Below are 18288 nucleotides of genomic sequence, written 5' to 3'. Positions count from 1 at the left end.
GTAAATATTTCTAGCAAAGTTGGAGAAAAGTTTAATTACGCTTTACAGAACTTAGCAACAAGCGGAAGGAAATATTCATTTCACTGAACAATTTCAACGCTACGAATAAGGCGATTTATCCACTCTCCGAGAAACCTATACAGCTTCGGTTAGAATTAACGGACTTTTGGACGTCCACGTCCTGGTTACACATTATTTGTCTCGAATATGTGAACAATAATCTTCACAATTTTGTTAGTCAATTGACGGTATAAATCAACATTAATTCATTTCTCAATGTTTTTACTTCTTTATTCCTTACTGAGAATATAAAACATTTTTCAATACAATCCAACTTCTCCTATTTTATATTTTAAAATAAATGTAGTATTTTAATAGCCGTCCAATATTGAAATGCCGCTCCTTATGCTTGAAATTCTTGAAGGTAGCCTCAATAAACATTTTTATTTCTTCAAGTAAACTATGTAATATATTATCGAAGAAACGTAAATTTATTTTTTTATAATACACATAAAAACCCATCGAATTGTTTCATCGAAATCGGTACGCTTTGTAAATTGACATTGGCGCCCTACCGGATTTGAACAACGAACTTCATAGCGCGAGCGGAAAAAAGCTATTGAGTAATAAACATGCCTGCTTTTGTCAACTCTTAATGTAATAACTCGCTCTTTATGCTCGAATAGGCTTTAATGTGTTTTATAATCAGTTTGTTTAGTTACAGGTGCAGATATTACCGCAAGGTAGAGAGAAGCATAAATAAATTAATTTTGAATTTGCTAAGAGGGCTGTAAAAGTAATGGGTTCACATTTTTCGTTTACTTATACGGCTCGACGGTATTATAAATTTACAGAATATAAGGTTATATTATTTATATATATTCTTCACGTGTCTTTTTAAATCCGTAAATCGTTCAAACCTAATAATAAAACAAAACATATCATAAACTCAAGCTATTTCTTTAAATAATTCTAATCCTGTAAACACTGCATCGAACATGTACATCCGATAATAATGCAACAGGAAAATAAAACAGATTATCCTAGATGAGATTCCATTTGAATTCATAGATTTACGCTTGATCGAGCAACGGTCAATTTAAAATTGAAGTTCACCGAAACCGATCAAATTAAATTACTTCACTGAATGGATCACCAATTGTGAATCGAGGTTGCCTATTCGTTTAGGCCAGGCCAAATCGAATGTGTACTTATTTGACATAAGAATGACTTCATCACACACAATGGTCAGTAATCGCTATGTTAATTGCTTTTTTATTATTAAAAATGCTTAAATGTTTATCATTCAAATGATTTTTCAAATAATATCGTTTACGCTGTCAGGTGATTATATTTTATATTTGAAATATATAGAAGTAATAAAAAATCATAGCGTCATATTTCAAGTAAAAAATTAAAATATTAATCCTAAACCGCTGGTGGTTCATATAGTTGACCTTGCAACAAATTAATGTCAGTATATATTACTTATTGATACGTATACCTAATCATGAGGGCCATTTATTACATATAATCGTAAAAAATATACTAATTCAAAAAGAAAATATTCGACCCATATAGGAAAATAAACAAAATCGGACCGAAAAAAATCAATGGTAAACTGTAGGACGTACAAACATTTAACCAATAGCATACCCACGTTCCCTACATTCCTGAAGCTTTACTGAATCAACACGATCATCTATGAATCGAGCGACAGCAACGTAGAAAAATTAACGCACGCCATTACGTAAGTACACAAGCATGTGTGGATTCTAAATAAAATTACCGCGTTAACATGTGCGGGTGACATCATTGTTTTGTACACAACACTGTTGGCTAGGTTGTTTTTGTTAGCGGTGCATGTTGCGCGAAACAGATTGAATCGTTCGCCGGCGGACGTTATATCTGATGGTGATAGCGAGTTCGCGTGCACTTAATCCGTTGGTCTACCTGGGTTGGCGTGCTACTTGGTTTGTTCAATCGCATCTGTTCAGTAAACAATTCAAATAAATTATTGCCACAGGTACATAAAATTACTAATCTCATCTAAAAAAAAGTTTTTTTTTTTCAATAAGTAAGACTTATTTTTCCTACTAAATAATAAACTTTATTTTTTAAATTTAAGTATGTTAATTTTTTTAATAAATAATTATAAATTAATTAATTAATAATTTATAAAATGCAGATTATTTTTGTATTGTAAATATTAGGTCTACTTTTATTTTATTTCAGATGCTAGTGATAGTGCGCGTATGCAGCTAATTTCATTACTCCTACAAGTATTATGAGGCAATTAAAAAATGCATCACACTGGTAATACATTTCCTTTGACAACGCCTTGGTGGCGTAGTTGTATTGTGTGAGAAGTACCACCACCGCTGTTAGGTCCCGGGCTCGAAGTTGGTTCGGACAGATATCGGGATTTTCTTCTCAGTATTAGCGCGGAGTCTGATATATATGGCCGATATAACGATGAGTTCCATCGAATGGCAAAAAGTAGATGCCCTAGTTGCACCTTTGCCTAACCCCTTCAAGGATAAAATCGTCATGTACCTATGTTAGTATGTGAAGTTCATTACCAGCTAACATCTTTGATTCTACTACAATTTGATCAGCATAGCAATTTGCAATCAGAGAATAAAACGCATGCCACAAGTTAACCTAATGCACTATTCAGAGTTTAGATGTTCGTGTAGTTAATTTGTAACGTATAATATTTGAATTAAATCATGAATACACATTTCATAGTCCACACACGGTTATATCTTAACATACTTACACGATGCTTTTATCATACTAATTGGAGCTTATGCTAAAGTACAGCTTTGGCTTCATTAGTTACGTTGCAGTCGATTAAATGAGATAATGACGATTTTGGTTTAAATTTCAAATAGTAATATGTAGAAAACATTGTCATAATCAAACTGAAACATCATAATTCATACCTAAACAGTACCGCATGAACTTCTGGGGATTTTAGTGTCGATTATAAGAGAAGAGATAATCTAAAAATAAATCAGAATTTTATACCTAACAGTGTTACAAAAAACCTTCAACATTGATAAAATTAATGCGATGTTTACCAAGTAAGTACAGCGAATGTTCCCGCACTGGACACACTCGAGATAGGAAAAACAATATAACATATTCATGTGGGCATTACTTATTCATGAGCTGGTGCAAAACACCTCATAGTAAATAAGTAGCACTTAAAAATACCGAAGTACCTTTACAATAGTACGTCTGGATCGTTGTTATTATCAAGTTGTTCAACATCGTGACGTATAATTGTTTAAACGAGTCCAAACTTGGCGGCTCTGTATACCCTACGTGAGGCAAATTATAAAAAGTAATAGAACGCCATATTTATTATAACTTTATGTTTTAATCGTATACCGGAAACGGAAGTTGCGCAGTTCAGTATCTATCAAGCTTTATGCTTTACAGTATAAAAATGAAATGTTTCATTTGTGCAGTTACGGTATCCATTCCACACTGGCAATTATATGTATGACAAACATTTTTTATTTCGCCATTTTATTCGAAGGCAACAACAAAACTACACATAAATTACGTAACGAAAACGCATACTGCGCAGGTCCGAAAAAATGACTCATACGACAATTTAATTTTATCACACGGACCAAACAAGACGACCAGTCCGATGCGCCTCGTAAATCTTATTCAACAAAAGGAACTTTCTCGAAACAGTCGGTATGATGTGTACATTAAAGAGAAGCCAGTAAGTGTGGTAAGTACTCACCTGATCTGTCTGTTGTACATAGCGTGTTCGGCCATGTCACCGTTAGCGGCGGCGGAGAGCAGTGCCGCGTACAGTACGTGCGATTCAGGCGCCGGCGGCGGGGACAGACACTGCGGCCGCGCCCCTTGGTAGAACGACACGCGTACCTTAGAACGCTCCGAACTGGAAACACACAACCAACTTGCAATCATATGCAACTCAAACACCAAACCTCATCTACCAAAACAAGCATAACTAGCCTATAGCTCCTCGCTCCCACGGTTATCAACTATCAACCCCCGGCGAGCTTCCGTCAATTCCACAAGACAAACACAATTCAACCGTAAACCAGATTCGCATTGCTCAAATACGTTTATTTTTACAGATAAAGAAACTATAAAAAGCGGGTAAAGCATGGTAAAATTGCACTCTGCCTGTTTAGAGTGCAATTTGCCGCGATGATGACACCGCTACGTGCAAGGAAAATTCTAGTTAATGCGCAAATGATGGCTGCACTGTGGCGGATTGTGACAACGCACAAGGAGAATAAATAGACATCACGTGTTTCATTTAAACGCACAGCGAAGGACAGTTTACATGTACCATTTTGTTTATCAGAATCGAAAATATCTGTAAGTTCCAAATTAGAAATAAATTCAAGTAGCCAAAATTCACTGGATTATGAAATGACACGAATGACCGCGGTCATGGCGAGTACGAAAACATATTTTGGCATGACGAGCCGTGAAAGATGAGGCATTGGCAAAAAATGCCACTGCCAAAAACAATTTCAGTACTTCGTTTTGCGTGTAAATTTTAAAGACGTAGTTAAAACGTAATGCTGTTTTGACTATTTGATGGCGAAACATTCGGAACATCTGGATTAAATGCCATAGATGATACGTACACAACTTGCGTATATTCCAACCTTGTGCACGCAACGTCTTCGAAATCAATTAAATATAATACAAATTAATCATGATATCAATACACCAATGTAGACAATTTGAAACACTGTGTGTTGATAATGTAATCTGTAGTCCAACATAAATCCCACTCAACACTTATTGGTTAATATGTTACAAACTTCATATACCAATATTATTATTATATTTAGTCAACTGTATTTATGAAATAAAGAATTTATAATTATTGTAATGACAAATATCGGCATAGTTTATGTTGGCTGGATATAAAAGGAAATTCCAAATAGATTATTACTGTGAAACGTTTTGATTCATAATTTTACTCTATTTATAGCAACATCTTATTCAGATGTTGTTATAAACAGTGATTATGATATTACCTGTTCCTAAGTCTAATAATGATCGGATTTATCATCATCTAGTAGCATAAAGCTGGTAGTATCATATCCAACATTATTTAAAACGAACCATTATTATAAGTACCATTTGTTACGATGATAGATTTTTTGTGATGTGAAAATAATTGGCACCACTATCTTTCATATCAATTATTAGTAAAAGAATTAAAAAAACGTAAAAATCGATAAAGACGAATTGTAATCGTAACTAAAAGTACTTTATCATCTAAGGCTGAAAGTGATGTAACAAACGCGCAGTGGATGCGTTCTTAGCTACATTAACACCACATGTGTGAACTGTGAACAACACAGCACATACTCGTATGTATTAAGAATTATGTAACTGATAAAAATGGAACACAATTTATCGGCGACTTATCGAACGAATGCGAACGTCGCGCGCAGCAGAAAATCATTACGTTAACGGTTAAGTGACAAAACATATATATATATATATATATATATATATATATATATATATATATAAATGTATAAAATGCCACTGCCAAAAACAATTTCAGTACTTCGTTTTGCGTGTAAATTATAAAGACGTAGTTAAAACGTAATGCTGTTTTGACTATTTGATGGCGAAACATTCGGAACATCTGGATTAAATGCCATAGATGATACGTACACAACTTGCGTATATTCCAACCTTGTGCACGCAACGACTTCGAAATCAATTAAATATAATACAAATTAATCATGATATCAATACACCAATGTAGACAATTTGAAACACTGTGTGTTGATAATGTAATCTGTAGTCCAACATAAATCCCACTCAACACTTATTGGTTAATATGTTACAAACTTCATATACCAATATTATTATTATATTTAGTCAACTGTATTTATGAAATAAAGAATTTATAATTATTATAATGACAAATATCGACATAGTTTATGTTGGCTGGATATAAAAGGAAATTCCAAATAGATTATTACTGTGAAACGTTTTGATTCATAATTTTACTCTATTTATAGCAACATCTTATTCAGATGTTGTTATAAACAGTGATTATGATATTACCTGTTCCTAAGTCTAATAATGATCGGATTTATCATCATCTAGTAGCATAAAGCTGGTAGTATCATATCCAACATTATTTAAAACGAACCATTATTATAAGTACCATTTGTTACGATGATAGATTTTTTGTGATGTGAAAATAATTGGCACCACTATCTTTCATATCAATTATTAGTAAAAGAATTAAAAAAACGTAAAAATCGATAAAGACGAATTGTAATCGTAACTAAAAGTACTTTATCATCTAAGGCTGAAAGTGATGTAACAAACGCGCAGTGGATGCGTCCTTAGCTACATTAACACCATTTGTGTGAACTGTGAACAACACAGCACATACTCGTATGTATTAAGAATTATGTAACTGATAAAAATGGAACACAATTTATCGGCGACTTATCGAACGAATGCGAACGTCGCGCGCAGCAGAAAATCATTACGTTAACGGTTAAGTGACAAAACATATATATATATATATATATATATATATATATATATATATATATATATATATATATATATATATATATTGAAACGGATAATTCATGGCACTAGAAATAGACATTTATTACTATAATTGTATTTTCTTCGTAACATGCCTTTTTAAGGTTATAGCTTAAGGTCCATTTTCATACATTTTGTTTCACCTTTAATCTGGGTAACTAAACAAGTATTGACAAGTAAAGATTTCGACATATTAAATTTTAAAGGCCGAAATATCCATGCATATTAATTATTTTTACGTTTTTCTTTCAACTGCGAGAACTAATCACTAACTAGACGTGAATTTAAATTCTTTACTTGTCAATACTTGTTTAGTTACCCAGATTAAAGGTGAAACAAAATGTATGAAAAATGGACCTTAAGCTATAACCTTAATAGCATGATATATGTATTGTTTTTTACGAAATAGAGTCCTTGAAAATAATTAAATATATTTTGACAAATAAAATTTTCATACTTAAGCAGTACAGTAAGTAAAAAAAGACAAATATACAGTTATTATAATATAACGAAAAATGCCACGACTGGTAACATAACAAAAATCCTAACGGAATCATCTAATAAATTACGTAAAAGTCTCATCTCGTTGTTTAAGGTCACGATCAGAATTACTTAAGCTCCGGTGGGTTGGAAAATTCACGAGAATATCTTGTAACGTTCTATGCCGTTGGAACAGGGCTGCCACTGCATAATTGGACAGAAAATCTTTACGGTGTGAAAAATTCAAGGCTTTCATAGCAAAACAATAAAAAACAATTATAAACTGCCGTAGGATTGAATCATTTGATATAATGAGATAATTACATTATTTACGTTGCGTTTTGTTTTTACTTTTTCTATTACGTCCATACCTAGAAAAGGTCTATGTAATTATTGTATTTATATATTTTAGAAGTGAGTCAATAATAGTCTAGGTTTTTTTAAAGGGATAAATTTTTTTACAGCCCTGCATTTGGGTCACGAACGTAGTTTGGGTGGGAAAGCTGACTGTCAACGAAGTCACAGTTATAAACTTGATTTGAAATGCAGTAGTCAGATAAGAATTACATTTTATTCTATAACTTATCGAAATTTAATGTCTTTTTTAGGATTTTGTAACATTATCTTTTGTTATATTATTAAAAAGTATACTATTATTTGAAATGCCGTACTTTACTGACGGACCACTAATCGAAACAGTCTTTTTAAAAAAAAGTATTTCTAAAACTATTTCAAAGAAATTATTTCTTTTGTTATAGTTTTAAGAAATAGAAAATATTAAACAAATATAACATATTCGTAAAATTCTTTAAAATTGTTACATATCTTCTGTAACTTTAAAAATAATGAAATAAAAAATGATAAATTTTATCATAATAATGAAAGAGGTCTACTTCTTTAATAATTTATCAAGCAGCGGTTTTGATCTATTGTTGATTGAAGAGCCCTGGTAGATAGATATATGTATGTTATTTGGAAGAACAAAGCAAGATGGTGATTATAAAGTTATTTATGCGGTTATTTTTCAGCGTTATGAAACGAGATAGGTAACATATTGTGTATTATTATAATTTTGCGCAAATAGTAATTTTAGTATGGAACGCTAGCTGCATGGAAATGATCTGACTAGACGAGATTTTTTATTATTAAATGGTTTATTTTTAATATTCATTGAACCATAACTTTTATTATTGTATGAACAGATATACTGTTTTGGAACGTCATTGGAATGAAATAGTAAGCGATTATCAAAATGAAAAACAAATATTGTCAGAGATACACCAAGTCACTTGTGACCAATATTAATTTCAGGTTGAAGTAACATAGTTAATACTTAAGACATGATAAACACAAATTGAATATTTATAAAGAATTAACAATCGCCATCCACCCAATTATGTAGCCCAAGAAGTATACTTTTAACATTACACATCAATAATAAAACCAGTCGATATTAAAATTATGCAACATTCGCCTTGCTATATAAGCTCTCGCAAAAGCTCGCCAGCCAGAATACTCCGCAATAAAAATAGATAATCAACTTTCGACCTTAATATAATGACATAAATCACGAAAAAAAACCGACAGCTTTTGTCATTGACCTCACCACATGTCATCATAATGCATACATTAACACTGAAGGTGATCCAATGACAAGTTCTCTTCTTTTATTAGTTGATGACTATATTCTACGCCCACACCTTATTTAGCTACAATATTGAATGTCTTGTTAACAGGGCATTTTTTAGTAAATATAGTGGGTTTTATGAGTCTACTTTACTAGGTTTTGCTTATAGCTTGGTCTAAAAGACCTTGCCCATAATGATACACTAATATTATAGGTATTTTTTCTAGAAAAAATAAGCCCTTTCTGTTAATGCAGTAAATGGCCTATCTATGCCTTAATTATTTAAATTCAAACAGTTTCTGCTTTAACTTCCAACAAATATTCCAAGCACTTTCAGTCATTTAAAAAAATCAAAGTGAAATAATGAAACTTATACCCAAATTCTTTGTTGAAAGCCACAGTGCCCAGTGAAAATAATAATTCACTTTGAAAGATGTTTAAAAATATTAATGCTAATAAGCAATTCAGTGTTATATCAACAAGTACTCGCTGACATACTTTTAAGATCAGCGATGATGGCACATTTAAGAAATTAGGGCAACTCCCACATCATACTTAACATATCACAAGAACTGAATATCTGACATCACTCATAAGCCTTCATGTATGATCCAACTCAGTAAAAATAGAGAAATATCACAAGCCTAATAGATGAGGCGTCAAGGTCAACACAATGGATTCCTACTTATATTGGCTCAACAATCAATTGTGTGATCTCAAACAATAAATTCATGTTAACAATTTATTAATATCAGCCAAATGTATAGACACTAACAATACACCAATGGATTCTATGTACAAGCAAATTTTGTATAGAAAATTTATAAAGTTAAATTATTTAAAAATGACATTGTCATTTGGAATGCTTGGCATATATTTTTGTTTCATTAGTTGAATCAGAACATCATATTTAGTATAGAATGTTGATAAAAATTAACAAGATATTCTAGCAAAATTTATCTGTAAGCTCCACAATAGAATTTTGCTTAGGTAGATTTCATGCAAATATTAACTAGTTAAACGAACTAGTATGTCTGCAATAAGTCATGACAGCTTTTGCAGACCAGACATGGGATAGAATGAGGGGATGCTGTGATTGGCTAATATTGACATAAAATTTTTCTTCAGTTATTTGTTACAAACAAAGCTGCACAAAGGCACAATGAGTGTCCTAATAGTATTGTTTATGAAAATTGATGTAAAAGTATTTCAATTATATAGCCCACAAGTAAACTTAGGTAAATGTTATCATTTCAACCACTTACTATGTATATAGTTATTTAATTACATATTAATTGGTGACTTGTCTCAGACAAAGGCAATGCTGGGTAGGTGATAACAGTTAAATATCAAACACTACCTAATTGCATCAACTCGGCTAACAATAGGTGTCAATTTAGAGTGGCAAATGGCTGGCTGTCACTTAATTAACTTACATCAAATAGATTTCATGCATGAGTATGTAGGTCAGGCACAACAGTCATATGCACATACTTGCTATATTGGAATACTTTAAATGCCTTAATAAAGTTAAAGAGACCTAGTTTCCTTCCCATATATAATTTATTTTACTATGTAGTTGCATACTGTGTAGGGGTGTTGTAATTAGTATGTTTTTATGGAATATTAGATGTAGTAACAGTTGTTAGATAGGATAGAGGACGGAGCGTGGTGTTAGTTGTAACGTTAATGAGGAATGTTCAGCGACAGAGGTAGAGTAGTAGGTGGGGCCGCGGCGGGCCGTCTGCGGCCGCTGGGCGGCTCCGCGCTCGCGGCAACTCCGAACCCATCGCTGATAATGCCATTATAAATAGAGCTTTTAAAACTAATGCCAATACATGTTTAGTGTGTGTATATGGTGAGTAATGACCTTGTGCTCCCGGCTGTGGGATGGAATCGAAAGTCGTTTCATGTTTATAAATCAGTACTCGTGACGTCATTGTGACCGAATTATCCGCACAAAACCACAAATCCGAAAGGACAATTCGATACGCCCGTACAGGCAATCACTCGCCACGCAGTTATTGATCGAAATCAAGATAAAAATTATAATATTATCACAACTTTCACTAAATATGCGAAGGGAATCAAAAATCTATTCACAGTGAACACCCAGTCCGTAGAACAAAGTATGACGTGATTAATGTAAATTGTAAATAACATACCTCAGTAAAGCACATTCACTAAAGAAAGCACTTGTCACTGTGTCTCTGATAACGGAATATCACTTTTATTTATGTACTTACTATAAAGTAAATGAATAAAAACATCGGCGCAGTCAGCGCTGCGTAAGGTTTGGTTTATTCGACGCTTCACAAACAGTGGTTCCCACTACATCGATCTCGCGGAAGTCGCTCGCAATCCGTGGCGAATGGAATGGAACGAAACGAGTGGAGCACGCAGCGGTAGCTATTCGTTCTCGCGCAGTGACGTCATCACAAATAGCGCTCGCAGCGCTATATTTAAAACGTAATAACGTTTTATCATCACAGTTGCTGATAACGTTATTTTAGATTACATTTTATATAGATAAATTACCACATGAATGAGAATGGACAAGAATTGACAATAATTTATTCCGGTCTTAAAATGAATTATAAAATACTTGGTGTATTTTGTTTAATTAAAATAAAAAAGTATAATAATAAAAATGTAATAAATACTTCATTCCAGATGTGATATAAATAATAATAATAAGAAATTTGAAAATGAGTTTATTTTAAAACAATGAAACTTTCTCACGCTATTTGACACAAGATGGCGCTACGTAGAACTAGTACATTTAAAATTGTAACTACTTTACAATTGTTTACGTCCTAATAAATCACTGTGATCAGAAACAAACTACCACCCCAATTATTAATGATAGTAATGTAAACTGATTTCTTTATTAAAGTGAAAATAATTTGAACATCGTTAAATCTCCAAATATTTTTGTAAGAACAAAATTAAACTGACGCTAGGTAGTTAAAATACTTCGGATATAATAAAGAACAGCTTTAAATTATTCTACATTGTATATAATATTCACAAATAATGATGTATTCAATAAACTATCACGACCATAGATATACATTCGATATTCGTATCTACAAACTACGTATACCTATACTAACAGCATTCCGTTAGTGAACCCAACCAGCCGAACTGTCCCTGCGGCTCTGCCGTTCTCCCATTCTCACGTCCTAGCTACAGTACCTATCTAACAAGGGGCCACATTAATGTGAGCCTTTTGTTCTATGATACACAGGCGAATGATGCGGTCAGCTCAGCGCATACACGTAAGCCGTGAAATTGAATTACTTAGCGACCGACCCTAGCGCACGGAGTGTAATCAAGTCACTTGTATGTCACATTTAATCGATTTTATAAACGAGCCGCTATTGTGAGCCAATGTGTATCACTCCTTTCAATAAAATCACACTTATAGCTATGTACGCTATTCGCTCGCGGGTACTTTGCAGCTCGAAGTCTTGAGTTCGATATCAGGGTGTTTGAGTATGCGTGTATCAATTTAATTTGTGCTCGATATTGAGAGAAGCATCTTAACTCTTACAATGTAATGTAATTGTATACAATTTTAGTGTGCTCGTAACGATGTTTTTAGTTAAATAATTAATAGGTACCTAATTTTCTATGTTTTTGTGCCTATGGGACCATATGGCCCAGTCTGTTTTTTTTTCACAATATAGTTACTGCTAGAAGGGGCAGTATTTATGACTTAACGTAGCATTGTATAGAACCCGAGTCCTTCAACTCGCTGAGCCGCTATATACAAAACCATATTTAATTAAAATATAAACAAGCTTATATAGTTTTTGTTACTAGAGTCAATCAGTGCTCTGCCGTCGTTAATAATGTTTTCACGATGTATTGAAGTTCGTAATCGATCTCGCTAAAAGCTATTACTATGAGTCATTACTTAATGAAAATCGACGTCAGTGATACTGATATCCAATCATACAATAAGATATAAATTTCTTTATGATAGAGACAAACAAGCCTGTCACCGATGACAGTAAACCCACTCACACACAGGATGCATTACCGATCCTTTAGGGGGTAGCCAGTAAGTACCTACCTGGTAAGGAGCCAGTGGTAGAGGTAATTGGTGGTGACTATTGGATAGGAAACTTAACATTATTTTTATATAACATAGTTACTAATGCTGTAAAAATGTAATTGTAAAATTATTTATATTATAGGCGATGATTAGCATCGTGATAGATTTTACCGATACTTAAGTCAAGAGACCCTATCAACAAACTTTTCAAATGCAACCTTACATTCAAAACTACAATCCTCAAACAAAGTTACTTCCTGAATAGACCGTTTTCCTTATATCTAAATGTCTTTCTTGTACGAATAATTGTATACTGAAACAACTAAGTCTCTTACTAAAAACGGCCCGAGATAAACAAACAAGACGGTAAAACTAACCAAAAAACACATTCACCGACAACGTTAGATCCCCTGATGATGACAATGTCGTAATAAAGAGATCGTTCACACGTATATAGTCTGTTACGTAAAGAAAATAAAAGGGGGAGATGGTCGGGATGCTATTTATTGATTGCGGAACACCGACTGCATCCGACACTACGTGCTCGCAATTTTATGCAACAGATTTACACTTGGGGGAATAATAATGTCATGGAAGATATATTTATTCGTCCGCATGGTTACAAACAATGCCAAACAAGTCAAATTCGTTGCGCAAGGCCGTGCCAAATGATCAACTGCGTAACCTAGTGCTGCTGCGGATGACCTAGTGTAACCTAAAAACCCGTTATACACTAATAACAAGTCTCTTTCGCTGGTATTAAGGTTTTATCAAAGCAAATTCGTTTGGGGACGAGGGGCCCTTGTCCCATTGCAGTGGCTTTGCCGATAAAACTAGGGGCATTCGTTTTGTTAAGTCGAGGGGGACTAGTGCCATTAAATACTATAAACTCGACCCCGAGTGCCCATTGCCGCTGTTAATTAGCGCATGCCCAGTAAAAATTTACTTTTGGCAATCACTTTGTACAAACAAAATGTAGCTTCCGTAGAATTACAAGGAAATACTTACGTGATCTAAAAACTAAATTAACTTTTTGTTGCTTCTGATGTGCAGTTTTTTATAGCTCCATAACTAAATCATCCAAACGGAACTTTATTGTTATAGGTGTGCTGTTTCTGTCCATCTGTCAGGGTCGTCTAAATGAAAATAAGATAACGAACTGTGCCAAGAGAGGGTAGTTTTTTTTACTTTTGTCTGTGAAGTATCTCGGAAGGTGGAGCACAATAGAGCACGGATTTTTATCATTTTCGTCGAAAAGTTACTAGAGTTAGTTAATTTGCGTGAACGAACGCTTTAAATAGCATTTGCTATGGGGAATAGGTACCTACTTATTATCGGCTGTGTAATTACGTTAGAAGCCGCAATTAAATTGTGTAAATGTTCATATCCTGTACTCAAATAACCTAACACAACGAAAACTCACAATAGATTGGAGCAGTATCCAAATATAAATGTTTTTCTATAATCAAAATAAATCCAACATAAAGAATTATGCGACTCATAGAAGTCCGATTTTTGTATAATTTATTCTAAACTCTTATAATAGAATAGATTATTGACCCGTGTTATCCGTTTTACCTTATGTTATTCAATCTATAATAATGAGCCATTGGATACGTGTGAAGGATTCTAAGCAGGGCCGGATTTGATCGTATAGGTCGCGGCTTAGGGGATGGTATAGTTGCAACCGGGTACCTTGTTTTTTGTGCTCCTGCAAAATAGGTACCCGCACGCAGCACTTGCGGGGCGACATAAACTACAATCAGATGATTCATACTTTCCTTAACTTCGGCACTAATTCAGAGGTCTTATTGAACTTATAGAGTGTGATGTCGCTGACCAATTTCAGCATTTCACTTACTTTTCTTTGGAAAGTACGGAGTATGAATGTAGAACTAACCAAACATACGATAAAACAAAACTGTTACTGCTGCAGAAAAAAAATCATATGCATTAAATGAACTAAGACGAAGAAGGGGACCAAAAAGACAAATAGATTGTTTGGAGACATAAACAAAAAGGTGGGTGATGACTGATGAGATGACGACATATACGAGAATTAGGTGACAGTGTATGCAAGAATACTGCGCCAAACCAAATAAACTGAGACCGATAGTATAATGGTGACTTACATTGCGTCGTCGAAACGCTAGGCCTGATTCGGCTACGTTACTGGCAGTTGGCACATGTAAATAAAATCGCTCAAGTGCGCTTAATGAAAATAAACAATAACATACTCAAATGAATATAACGTACTCGTCTTCGACGGGCGTGTAGGGGAACGCGGTCTCCTGCACCCGCGGCGGGGGGCTGTTCTCCGGCTCCTCCTGCAGGGGGCTCTCGTAAATTAGGGTCTCTACCATAGACCCTTTTGAACTTCCAAATGACACCCTGTATAACAAAAAAGTAAGCGTTATTTTTAATAATCAAAAAATATTCCCATAGATGTCGCTGGTAGTGAGCTGATGTTATCGGTCATTTCACTGGTGTCAGTGTGAATTAAATTAACGCGTGCCCGGGAAATTTAATTGCGATTATTGAATTTACCGATTCGTAGTCAATGAATACGGCGTTGCAACGCGTATGTCGTTTTTTGCACTTTAAAAAAAATAAGTGACAGTGTACACACTTTAAAGAGGCGCTTTGCTGGTGGCATAAGTCCTAGTTTCTCTCATCGAAGGACAGAAACAGAAAGTCGTCTTTATAATGTTGTACCATATCCACGTAACTGAATTATAAAACACCATATTATATTTCATATCATAATCAAATACTGGTGGATACTCCACCGCATTGATCTTTTTGAGACATTCGTTTTTAAAAGCTTTTGAGACTCAATTATTAAGCTATTTGCATTATCATTAAACATGAATGTACTACATCAGCATTAAACATAGTCTTTGCCTTTCACCTTCGACCTGCACTAAAATATAAGTATAAAATAGAAGGTTATAAGTTTGCCGTGTGATCCTAGCGAACGTAAACTAATTATTCGTCTTTGCCGGGTCGGAAATAACAGAGCCATGGCGCACAACTGCATTACACTCTTCAGGACTTTACCAAGATGAACCTCAATAATTGGGTTTTATGCTATCCGACGTTAAGCTTATTGTACATAATAACTCCACAGAAAAACATATAAGAAACAGTTAAAACTAATTAAAATCATGCCTTTATACTCTAAAGAGTACGCCCAATCGTAAGTAGCGACTATAAGTACTTCTTTAAGCATTTTTTTTATTTATGATAAGCTCAAGTGATGAGCCTATCGCCATATTGGCTAGAACATTTATTAAAATCATGTGTATTTTTAAAAATGCCAAAATTTTATACAAATAATTGCCTAAGCAAATTCGACATGCAAGTTTTTTTTGGGCGAGAGTGTTTTGTCATCAAATTAAATAATTAAGCCGCCATAATTGTCACACTATTCGTTTTTTTCCTATCTTTTTCGCGCCACATTAAAAAAGGATCATCAATTATAAAAATTATAAACAAGGAAGTTTCAAATCGAAAGAAATCAATTTTCAGTAACACGTCATAAACTGCAATATTGAGTCAAAGTGGCAAATTTCGGTTCTATAACATGATTGTGAGTCACTCAACTGGATCTGCGAAACTTTTCGACCGAATTAAGTTGATGGTTGTTGGGAACCCTCAGTGGCCTCGAACCCTTCGAAATATGTATGGGGAGGCGAATCGTGTTATTAGGCCACCGCATCGAACAACGCCTAATATTGTATAATATATTTTATACATAAGCCATTCTATTCTTATAGATTGTAGGATTTTTATAAATTCTCAGGCTTTACATATAAATATTTTAATCAGTGATGAAACTAATCAGTGTTCTGTCTTTCTGCTGTTGTGTTAAGGTTAATTTTTTCGTCGGTAATTTTGATAGTGCCAAGTAACTAGCGGCTTTTCCGACCTGACGCAACCTAATCGATAACTATTACGCGGAAACTAAGTATTAATAGATGTAACTTGAAGAATGAGAGTTTTGTTTTATGGACTCTATTTGATGTAAAAAAGAAAGATAGTACAATGATTAGCCGTTAATGCTGATTTGGATAGACATCGAATAGAATCAGCCCCATCATATATTTCACAGCCAGCTATACGCAAGCCCCACGTAGGCTCTCAATTACTTATAATGATTTCACCAAATTTCTTTATAAGAATTTTCAGGTATGCAGGATTTTTCACTTCACTGTATATTTTCAACGTCATACAACAATACGCAAAGTATGCATTAATACCAAAGTTAATGGTATCTTAATGCAGCTAAGTTATAACTCTATTCTTAGCTAACAAGTCAAAGTCTTTCGAGTTTACGATAGTATTGATAAGTGTATAATTCTGTATGGCATTCGATTTCGTGCTGACGAATGAAAGCTATGAAACGGCATTTATGGCAATGAGCATGCATTAATGTTTTGACGATGATCATGTTCTTAAATTACTTTATTAGAAACATAAAGATATCAATCATTCGTAACTCTACAATGGAATTATTAAGATCACGTACGTAATTCGATCGAGTGAAAGTGTTTCAGTAAGAATGATAAATGTGACCGTTGATTTAGATAGGTACTTGCCAAATACAGACGAATAGTCGCGAATACGAGTGTGTAAACAGCTTATTCGCATATTTATTACTCATAATTAATAGTCATATGTTCATGCGGGAATTATTCGCCAATTTATTCGCGAATAGTGTAAATGAGGCATGATATTTCCAGATTCTGTTATTTGTAAAATATATTTTATTAGAGTGTTGTGTAGTTCCATACGATTTATTTTTCCAGTTCGGATGGTGTTGTTACTCTAACGATGAACCATGTCGCTGTCATCAAACTAGCGGTCTGGTCGTCTAGTTATGCAACTGTATATAAAAAATATCTAAAATAAATATATGAGTGTATTCTCTGGACGCACTAGTTCCAATTAATTGAGTTTCCAAGCCAAGCAACTACATTACTTGGTGCTTCTATTGTGCTGCATCTAATGTATTTCAAATTGAAGACAATAATGCGTTGTAGTAATAGAAAAAAGGGCGTCACGTTAATTTACGCATGTCAAACCTAATCACATGTTTTTAAGAACAGAAAAAATATTTAAACCTATTTCAATGTAACAGGATATTCGGAATATTCCACAACTTGTTCTTTACGTCTCTACTAATTGATGGATTACTGACTGCTAGGTAGAGCTTCATTAACGACACGACATAACTGATTGGTAAGTTTCTTGCAGCTTATGTAAGTCTTCAAAGAGCTTTTTGATGTTCTATAATTTTTTTTATCTGACATCGTTTCTGTCAAGAAATTATTTTTGGTATTTCAACGTTATTCAATTATAGTATGTATTTTAGAATTTGTAGACGATTTTTATGTAATATTTCACAGTGAAAATAAGTATGCTTTAGAATTTTGAAATGACTTTAAGGGTCATTCCGCCATTTCGTGCAAATTACATTTCCAGCCAAATTAACCCATGAAGAAATACCTGC

The 18288-nt window shown here is 33.8% G+C and overlaps 1 protein-coding gene across 3 annotated transcripts in view; it reads right to left on the bottom strand.

Moving 5' to 3' along the window:
• Positions 1–18288, bottom strand: part of LOC115444856 — a 45565-nt gene that overhangs the window by 5892 nt on the left and 21385 nt on the right. For all 3 annotated transcript variants that reach the window (XM_037444108.1, XM_037444109.1, XM_037444111.1), the window contains 2 exons: positions 15030–15164; positions 3767–3928 (listed from right to left, as the gene is read on the bottom strand). In XM_037444108.1, coding sequence (XP_037300005.1) covers positions 3767–3928; positions 15030–15164 — 297 coding nt within the window. The remainder of the gene's footprint in view (positions 1–3766; positions 3929–15029; positions 15165–18288) is intronic.

Source organism: Manduca sexta, chromosome 27 (assembly GCF_014839805.1).
Source record: "Manduca sexta isolate Smith_Timp_Sample1 chromosome 27, JHU_Msex_v1.0, whole genome shotgun sequence".
In the NCBI taxonomy this organism is placed as follows: domain Eukaryota; kingdom Metazoa; phylum Arthropoda; class Insecta; order Lepidoptera; family Sphingidae; genus Manduca; species Manduca sexta.
This window is presented reverse-complemented; position numbering and strand designations above follow the sequence as displayed.